The 10,541-nt window shown below is 34.8% G+C and overlaps 1 protein-coding gene across 1 annotated transcript; it reads right to left on the bottom strand.

Annotated features, from left to right (window-relative positions):
* Window positions 1–302: 302 nt before the first annotated feature.
* LOC110904075 lies at window positions 303–5,349 on the bottom strand. The gene is made up of 2 exons (XM_035980983.1): window positions 4,023–5,349; window positions 303–3,820 (listed from the first exon to the last, which is right to left on the bottom strand). Exon 2 carries the CDS (start codon window positions 1,764–1,766, stop codon window positions 303–305), a length of 1,464 nt encoding a protein of 487 aa, XP_035836876.1. The 5' UTR covers window positions 1,767–3,820; window positions 4,023–5,349.
* Window positions 5,350–10,541: the final 5,192 nt, after the last annotated feature.

The raw sequence follows: 10,541 nt of genomic DNA, 5'->3' as shown, positions 1-10,541 counted from the left end.
TTGCAGCGGACTTGTTTGACATAATTAACAGATAATAACAAACGAATGGACAGACAATTAACGAAAGAAATTGAGTGTCTTGGTACCGGTTAATGTTGCCGGTATACCCCCTTATATACTTGATAATCTTGGCGGTTAATTCAAGCGGGAAACTGTCATTGGCAGTTTAAATTACCCGCTTATAACATCCATCATGACTTATCATATATACATATCGAGTTCTAGTTATCATATTATCATACAAATACATATACATATCATAAATTAAGTTTAATAATCCCTGCTAATACCTTCCCCTAAACTTAATTACGTTTGTTGATACCCTTGAGAACACTTGCATTAGCTTCATCGACAGCCTTCCTTGCATGATTGAAGTTGAATTTTCTTCTTTTCTTGTGAGCATTCCACGTTCCTTCCCAACTGTTTTCTGCATACAGTGCATACGTTTCCTCTTCAGTTACCTTCTTGATATCTTCAGCACTTGTGCTCCTTCTGAGACTGCATTCTGGTGCATCTTGCTTATCCTTCATCCCTTCAGATTCATCGACTCTTTTCTGCACTTCCTTAAACTTGTAATAATACACTAGAATGTCTAAATACATGGCATAAACGGTTCGCATGTATTCACCATCCTTGTATTCAAATCCCATATCTTTTGCAATAATCGGCCATAAATTATCTTCGGTTACGCTATTGTAACCCCCATCTCGTTCCACAATCATGTACAAACTGAGTAAGTCAACTTTCCTGTTCTCGGTCATCACCGGAGGTATTGGCCTAGTTGTTATCCCCCGGAAAGTTATAATAAACCAGGACACCATTTCATCGAATTTCTTTTCTAATTCATACTTGTAATGAAACACGAACTTGCCATCCTCCAACATGTTTAACAGATTCACACAATCCTTGAAATCATTAAATTCTAAAGCCCTTATGATCATGACACTCCAATCCATTTCATCGGATGAGACATGTAAGTCTTCGAAATAGGAGTTAAGATATTCTTCTTTGTATTTTTCGTTTACATCATTTAATCGTATGACCTTTTGTTTTTCCTTTAGGCCTAGTTCATCTTCCTTCGTTAACCCCGTTATTTCATTTACTGTGTTATCAATTGGAGATGAGAACATAGGAAATATTTTGCAAGTATCTCCGTCCTTCTTAACCGTAAAGCCTTGCATTGTTAACTGATTCAGACTGAGTACGTTTCTGTCTAATTCCGGTGTGTATAAGACACCCTGAATTAACAGTTTTTCATTATTGGATTTGACTTCCACAATCCCTATACCCCTCATAAACAAGAAATCATTTTCCCCCGAGTTGGTTTCAACCCCCACTAAATGTTTGATACGTTTAAAAACATTTAGATTACCGGCATAGTGTTGCGTAAACGAAAGACTAACATACCATATGTCTCCCCATGTACCGCCTTCTGAACCAGTCACTATCATCTCGTTTCTTTCTTCTACCGATACTCTTTGCTTTCTTATTCCTGCATTTACTGCTTGAGAAATCAGTTGTGTATTTTCATCATTCTCCTTTGATTTGCAGTCGTATATGAAGTGGCCTGGACGATGACAATAATAACATAATTTTGTTCGATGCATTTTCAGTGATCGTCTGGATTCTTTGTCATTGCAGTGTTGACAGGGAAGTGTCGTCCCCGTGGCTCTGATACCACATGTTGGGGTTAACCGAGGTTTGATCTGAACATCATCATCTTGCAGATGATTCAAACATTGGTTTGCAGCGGACTTGTTTGACATAATTAACAGATAATAACAAACGAATGGACAGACAATTAACGAAAGAAATTGAGTGTCTTGGTACCGGTTAATGTTGCCGGTATACCCCCTTATATACTTGATAATCTTGGCGGTTAATTCAAGCGGGAAACTGTCATTGGCAGTTTAAATTACCCGCTTATAACATCCATCATGACTTATCATATATACATATCGAGTTCTAGTTATCATATTATCATACAAATACATATACATATCATAAATTAAGTTTAATAATCCCTGCTAATAAACATTGCGGAAACTGATGAATCCAAATTTACGTCCTTCTTTATCGTTCTTCCTTGCAACGTAAACTCCTGCAACATCTCCGAAAACCTTCACAAACTCTGCAACCTCCCATGGAATACACCCAGCTGGAAGTTTAGTTACGTAGAATTTAGTTATGTTTCCAGTCTTGGTACTGATGTCGTGCTGACCCTTGTTCCTATTGTACTCCTTGATCGGAACGTCTTTCCAACTACCGTCCTGCTCCCCCTCCGTCATGATGAGAAGGGGATACCGAGAAACTAACCGAGAGACGAAAGAATGAAGGAAAAAAACTAACTGGGACTCAAAACTCTGCTAACAATCTGGTTATGATTGGCAGGAATAATCCGCTAGATCAATCACAGGCTGTTATACAGAGCCTGAGAATACACCGGAGAGGAGGAGAAACAAAAACGTCTTACTAAAGGTTACAGCAAAACGAGGAAGACAAAAGACGCCGGCGAAGAGGAAGGCGTTACGTCACCACCGTTCTGAACGGGCTCAAAACTCTGCTAACAATCTCGTTATGATCGGCAGGATGTTAATCCGCTAGATCAATCACAGGTTATTATACAGAGCTTCGCCGGAGAAGATGGTTCGTCGCCCTAGAGAGAGTTTTTATTTTTTTATAATTCTTATTATTATTATATGATCGTATAAATTAGAAACTTTTTTTATGAGACAACATATTCTAGTTTATTACCCTTTATCCGCTCATTCCCTATTAGAGTTATGTGACTATGGTTTAAACATACATCAGATCTGGAAATCAGTGTACGCCTTGTATCATTATTATTATGTTATACTGTCTATGTTTAATGCAACAGTTTTGGTGCTATGCTGTGATTATTTTTTAAACTACTCAGATAGGTTTATCAAAAGTCATCAGCCTATAAAAAATGTCTCAGTTGACCCTTGTAAGAAAGGAGTCCCATTTGACCCGTTCAAAAATAAATTATCATCCGACATGTTTAAAAAGACTGACCCGCTTGAGCCAATTAATATAATAAACCAAGTGTTTGACCTGTTCTATACAGCTGGACTGTTTGACCCGTTTAATAAAACTCCAGAACTTTGAAACTCACAAAAAATGCTGAAAATAATCAAAGTGCTGGTGTTAGCTTATGAAAGCTCATCAGCCTACTAAAACACCACCAGTTTACTTTCTATGGTAACAATGAAAATAAATGAATTTACCAAGGTGATGACTGTATACTTAACAATGAAAATAAATTTGGTCATGACATGTATTTACTATTCACTATTCAGAGTGAATAGTGAATAAATTATATCACCATTTTGTATACATGTAAAACTAAAATAAACAAACTGTAAAACATTATTACTTCAACAACTGACCAAACATTCTAATCCATTTAAAGAAATTTAAAAAATTATATCAACATACCTTCAGACGTCTCCCAAACAATGACTCGGACAAACACCTTTCTATAAAAAATGGTGTTTTAGTTGACCTGTTTGAAAGGGGTACCTACAAATAGATTTAACCATCATCGATACATGCACCGTACTATCCGAATCAAAGCTTTGTATCAAAAAATTCTTGACGGAGCTTCAAAACATGTTCAAAACGAGTCAGTTGGTTACGTCAGCTGAATACCATAAAATAAATTAGAAGCCGTATAGATATATTTCAATATATGAAGAGTATACATACCAATAGGAAAAAAAGGTTGAGCAGCGTCAACCTTAAACCACTCTTCAAAGTATAAGTGCAAGTTATGCACATAACGGTGGCACGGATCAACCTGAAATCAATCCAAAAGTCAATACTTATTACACATATGACAAATAACAAATTTGGGTTGTTTGGATGTGAGTTTTCAAAGTGATTTTTGTAAATAAATCAGCCTGAAAGTAGATCCAAACAACCCCTTAGTCCCTCTTAATTTCTTATTTATACAGAAATCATACAACAAAAGTTCCAAATATGATAAATCCAAAACTTACAGTTCCAGCCACTGCTTGCTAGAGAGCTGCACTTCATGACAAAACCAATCATCAGTATCACCATATCTAAACGAAATAATTGTTCTGTCTGTCAATACGAATGTAACCTCGTGCAGACATTTATTGCAAATTCTTCTAGATAGAGATGGTCATTGGGCCCCAATTGATTTGTCGTCATCATAGTCGGTCGGGCACCGGAGAACTCGTGAAAGGTAGATGAAATCGATTAAGGGCCGTCGACGGTCTTTGGCGCCACTTTCTCTTTCTCAGGGTTCCCTCTCTCCCCTCCGGATAAACAAGAAGTCAAGGGTTCAATTCCTGTACAACCTGTTTTCTGTTGCCTTTTTTTTAACACCAAAAAACAAGCAGAAGCAATACATAACACAAGATGCACACACCACCAACTCACAACCCTTGTATGCTATGAATTTGAACTTTAAAATTGCAATGTTTTTTTTTTTTTTCGTTTCAAATTACATTATATTTATTTGTGTGTTTTCTATTGAGTAAGGATCATATATTTTTGCTACATGTTTCTCGCCCCGACCCTAAAACTTTTATGTTACGTTGTGAAAATTTTGAATACCAAAAAAAGAGGACCCCAATGGAATAAAATCCACGTCTGCCACTGCTTAAAGTGGTCAACGAACTCATACTAATGCTAGGACCACATTTGGATTATTAAATTCCATTTTGCGATAACAAAAAATTCCAAGCACCTGAGTTTTAGCAAACCAAATTGCATTATATATGACTTGCAAAAGGTCTAGCAGCTTTTAAGCCATCACCTTCCGAATACTCCAAGGCTTGGCTTGATGCAAAACTACTATCGAGCCGGGGGTCTCCCTGTAAACAGCCTCTCTATTCCTACAGTGTAGAGGTAAGGTTGTCTACAACTTACCCCTCCTCAGACTCTACCTTTGCACTTAAAAGAACCATTATTCCTGCAAGGCTATTGGTGGGATTTACTGAGTATGATGATAACCTTCCGAATACTCCATATGAACACTAATTGCACTTAAAAAACCATTATTCCTGCAAGGAAAACCAACCACATTCCCAGGAGATGCTGTTGATCACTATAAGAAATACCCATCAACATTGATAAGTATTTACAAAAGAAAATTAACTACTTACAGAATATAGCTTGAAGATTCCAAGATGTTGTATTAAGTTATACACTAACAGGTTTTTGAGTTCCCGTCATCATATGTAACAAGATATGAACGCCGCATCCAAAAATACACTCGTTATTTGAGGGATCAAACGTTGTTGTGCAAAAATCTTCACTATACGATCCTCCGGTTCAAGAATCGTTACTTGTGATGAAGATTTTTGCACCACAACGTTTAATCTCGAATAATTAATCAGATTAATATCTATATAAATTATGAATGTTCTATGGTAAGATCTTGAAGAAACTTATCCAGGGAAATTCACTCATATATATCAATTCCCGTATGAACCTGCACTTGGTAATCCGTTGGTGGATTTCCGATTTGAATCTTGGTGGAGTCTAGCTAGATGGATAAAAATATATATCATAAAAGAAACAGTTAAAATACAAAGTGAAGAATCTATAACAATAACTAATCTTTAACTTTTATTTATTTTTTAAATACGAACACTCAATAAAAAATTGAAAACATCTCTGTAAATGACTATGAAAGAATCCCAAATCACATTTCAAGATAAATAAATTATACGACTAGGTTTTGTATTTTCATGTAGTGATTGCATGTAAATCCATTGCAAAAAACGAGTCTTGTTACCCTTGAAACTCCCAAATAACTCTTCTAATCCCAAAAGTAAAATTAGGGTTTTTTTTTGGTGGTGGAAAGAGAAGTAAACAAATGAAGATAAATGAATATTTGAGTGTTTAGATGGCAGAAAATCGTCACAAATTACAATTTAAAATCCAAATTTTAGAGGAACAAAATTAAAGTGTGTATGACTGAAGGAGAGGGAGAGCGTGCGCTCACACTGTCGAGGCGGGCTGCCATAGCCACCGATGGAAGGTTAGGACTGGCAAAAACCACATTGGGTAAATATTTTCTTTCTCAATCAAGACTTTACTACACCATGATTCAAATCCGGAATCCACCGAAGGTATCAAGTGCAGTGCAGGTCGGTGCAAGGAGCGATATCCTATTTGGGATATCTTGAAATAATATTTGAGATTCTTTCAAGATCATTTAAAAAGATGTTTTGAGTTATGGTAGTGCTTTTTAATATTTAAAATTAAAAAAAAAAAGTGAAGATATACAATTGTTGTAGTTTGTCTTTATATTTTTAACCGTTGTTTACTATGATTTTCTAAAAAAAAAAATCCTTTATTTCTTTTCTGTCTTACCTTAGAATTGATGATGGGTTATATACAACTTACTAGTATTAAGCCCCTGCGTTGCAGCGGTTGTCATAAAATTGTGTTAAGTAGTAGCAATACTATACCATTGCCAGCGACCACTAACACCGGAAAAGCTCGTAAAAACAAAATAAATAAAAACAGGAAAAAGTAACGCCGAGCGAAAAGTAGACGTAAAATCCTTGAATCACGCAAGCTCGTTGCTAAGAAAATTAAATCGAAACGTAAAACATAGAAAAAAATAACTAAGTCCATCCAGGATCCGCGTGTTGGACCAACTTGTCAAACGCAGAAAAATAGATGTGACGCGACGGGTCAGTCAAACGAGAAAAAAAAATATACGAAAAAATGTTGAACCCCACACACATGTTGCGGTGCATTATCTCACAAACTTTAAAACGAAACGAAAAACTTGGGAAAAATGAAAAGTATGGTGGACCAAAACTGAATATAAAATAGAGTTGTAATTAAATTGCAAAAGATAAAAAAACTTTGGTTAAAACTAAAAAACAAAGGATCTAAATTGCAAATTTGAAGTTATTTATTAATTTTAGATAAAATTTTACCCAATGTACTCGGTCTTTGCAAGAACCGTGTGAATCATTCACGCGGTTCTAAGATAAAGATAAAAGTAAGTGATATTTATATATTAGTTATTAATTAATAGTAATATTAAAAGAAAGCTCTTTAACAAATATAAATAAAATTTATGAGGTTGAAGGAGAAAATGCCATGTGTCATTATTTGGAGTCTTTTATTATAAGTTAGATTTTAAATTTGAATTTCCTATTTTATTTTATTTTAGTTGGTATCCTATTAGAGTTATCAAACCTATCTATAAATTGGGACTTGGGGTTTAGTCATTTTTTTTATTTTGAATATTATAGAACCTTTTAAAGGTTTTCTTAAACCTTTGGTTTATTTCTTTGATTTTAATTATTCGAGTTTTTTGAGCCATTTGATTGCATTCTTTTCTGCATCATTTGGTATCAGAGTTCTAAGTTAATCAAATAGCTTTTTGTGGAGATCGATTCAACCGTGATCTTAGATCCGCCAGACAAGGCAACGAGATCGGAAACCGTGATCCACCGGAACTCAAGATCAAAAGGTCTAGCAGCTTTTAAGCCATCACCTTCCGAATACTCCATATGAACACTAATTGTACTTAAAAACCATTATTCCTGCAAGGAAAACCAACCACATTCCCAGGAGATGCTGTTGATCACTACAAGAAATACCGATCAACATTGATAAGTATTTACATAAGAAAATTAACTACTTACAGAATACTCCTGATCATGCTTGACAGTCAATATAGCTTGAAGATTCCCAGATGTTCTATTAAGTTGTACACTAACAGGTTTTTAAGTTCCCATCAGCATATGTAACAAGATATGAACATCGCATCCGAAAATACACTCGTTATTTGAGGGATCAAACGTTGTTGTGCAAAAGTCTTCACTATACGATCCAGTTCAAGAATCGTTACTTGTGATGAAGATTTTTGCACCACAACATTTAATCCCTCGAATAATAATCAAATTAATATCTATATAAATTATGTATGTTCTATGGTAAGATCTTGAAGAAACTTATCCAGGGCAATTCACTTGGTAATCCTTTGGTGAATTTCCGATTTGAATCTTGGTGGAGTCTAGCTAGATGGATGAAAATATTTATCATAAAAGAAACAGTTAAAATACAAAGTGAAGAATCTATAACAATAACTAGTCTTTAACGTTTATTTTTTTTAAATACGAACAAACAATAAAAATTTGAAAACATCTCTGTAAGTGACTATGAAATGAAAGAACCCCATATCACATGTCAAGATGAATAAATTATACAAATTAGGTTTCGTATTTTCATGTAGTGATTGCATGTAAATCCATTGCAAAAAACGAGTCAAGTTACCCTTGAAACCCCCAAATAACTTTTCTAATCCCAAAAGTAAAATTAGGGGTTTTTTTTTTTTGGTGGAAAGAGAAGTAAATAAATGAAGATAAATGAAAATTTGAGCGTTTAGATGGCACAAAACCGTCATAAATTACACTAGACTTGAAAAATATTTAAGAATTTAAAATCCAAATTTTAGAGGAACAAAATTAAAGTGTGTGATTGAGGGAGAGAGAGAGCGTGCGCTCACACTACCGAGGCGGGCTGCCACAGCCGCCGATGGGAGGTCACGGCTGGCAAAAACCACATTGGATAAATTATTTTCTTTCTCAATCAAGACTTTACTACACCATGATTCAAATCGGGAATCCACCGAACGTATCAAATGCGGGTCGGTGCCGGGAGCGATATCCTATTTGGGATATCTTGAAATAATATTTGAGATTCTTCCAAGATCATTTAAAAAGATGTTTTGAGTTATGGTAGTGCTTTTTAATATTTAAAATTAAAAAAAAAAGTGAAGATATACTATTGTTGTAGTTTGTCTTTATATTTTGACCGTTGTTTACCGTGATTTTCTAAAAAAAAATCCTTTATTTCTTTTCTTAGTCTTACCTTAGAATTGATGACGGGTTATATAGAACTTATTTTAAATTTGAATTTCCTATTTTATTTTATTTTAGTTGGTATCCTATTAGAGTTATCAAACCTATCTTTAAATTGTGACTTGGGGTTTAGTCATTTTTTATTAAGTTGAATATTATAGAACCCTTTAAAGGTTTCCTTGAACCTTTGGTTTATTTCTTGGATTTTAATTATTCGATTTTTTGAGCCATTTGATTGCATTCTTTTCTGCATCATTTGGTATCAGAGCTCTAAGTTAATCAAATAGCTTTTTGTGGAGATCGATTCAACTGTGATCTTTGATCCGCCAGACAAGGCAACGAGATCGGAAACCGTGATCCACGGGAACTCAAGATCAAAAGACTCTAATAGAACTACAAGAAGTTAGAAATCTTAAGAGAAAAGGATCCGCCATCCCCAGAAAGCCAGATTATGAGCGGGTAGACTTTCCTATCAAATCTCTGGAGAATTTCCTTTAGAAAAGAACATCTCCTTGGACCTCAACTGTGAAGAGCTACCTAAAAAGGCAAAAGGAGATGTCTGCAGAAGATATAAAGATATATTAAGATGAACTGAGAAAAGAAGGGATCAGGAATCAATTGATATATGGGCATCCAGATACAAAACCAAAATATTTACTTGCTCAAGCATTGGGAAACAATTTTCCCTAACTCGTCAAATAACATCTGCCCCAAGAGATCCATCTAGCCTCAAAATTCTCAAATGGAAGTTAGATAGGACAAGCCACGAATTAACTCTGTTCAGTGCTAATGGAAAAGTTGAAAGGATCTCCATGAACAATGCATTTAGGCTCAAAAATGAAGATATGCAAGACCTTATGGGGCTTGAACTCCAAAAAGATCCAAATGACTATCTCTCTATGAAATTTGAACACCAATTTAAAGGTCAAATTAGGGAGAAGTTGACGAGGAATAAAGTTTGATCAAATAAACATCTATTTTTGCATCATCTGTTCTAGGGGGAGATTGTTGAACCTACAAAAGAACAAATGATTTCAAAAGCCAAAACATGACTTCTTGGTCAAGAAATAAACTATTAAAGAAGCATTATCCTCCCAAAGATAGTGAATTTTGAACATTAATAAGAACACCTGTTGAAGACATCAAAACTCTGTTTGAAGACATAACATCTGTTGGATGGCTAAAGCCCTATTGAAGACAAAGCATTAATCATGAAGACCATACATTTGTTATGGCAAAACATATATTTGATACAAGTCAACAATGGTTTAAAGAACAGTGGTTTAATCAATGTAATATAGTTAGCTTAGAACAGATGTTTTATGTAATAGATCAAATGATAGATTTCTACAGATGTTTCCTAATATCTGAGGATCCTAACATCTGAGGAATCTCTTCCGCTAGGAATGTTAGATGTAACTATTAGGGTGACGTCAACTGATTGCAAACAGAGGTTTCGTACCTATATAAATAGATCTCATATGTTAGAGATCTATCATCACTTAACATTACTTTTTTATGAACAGTAAAGTGTGTGATCAGGCTAATGGGGAGTTTGTAAAATTAGTTCTGTAATTTGTAATCATTTGATTATTAATACAACACAGTTTTGATATAACTTTCTACTCTTTTATGCTCATATAATCCCACATT

Source organism: Helianthus annuus, chromosome 2 (assembly GCF_002127325.2).
Source record: "Helianthus annuus cultivar XRQ/B chromosome 2, HanXRQr2.0-SUNRISE, whole genome shotgun sequence".
Classification (NCBI taxonomy): domain Eukaryota; kingdom Viridiplantae; phylum Streptophyta; class Magnoliopsida; order Asterales; family Asteraceae; genus Helianthus; species Helianthus annuus.
This window is presented reverse-complemented; position numbering and strand designations above follow the sequence as displayed.

What these genes read in the sequence shown, in the direction of transcription:
- LOC110904075 (XM_035980983.1), bottom strand. Translation starts at nt 1,766, where the DNA reads ATGTCAAACAAGTCCGCTGCAAACCAATGTTTGAATCATCTGCAAGAT.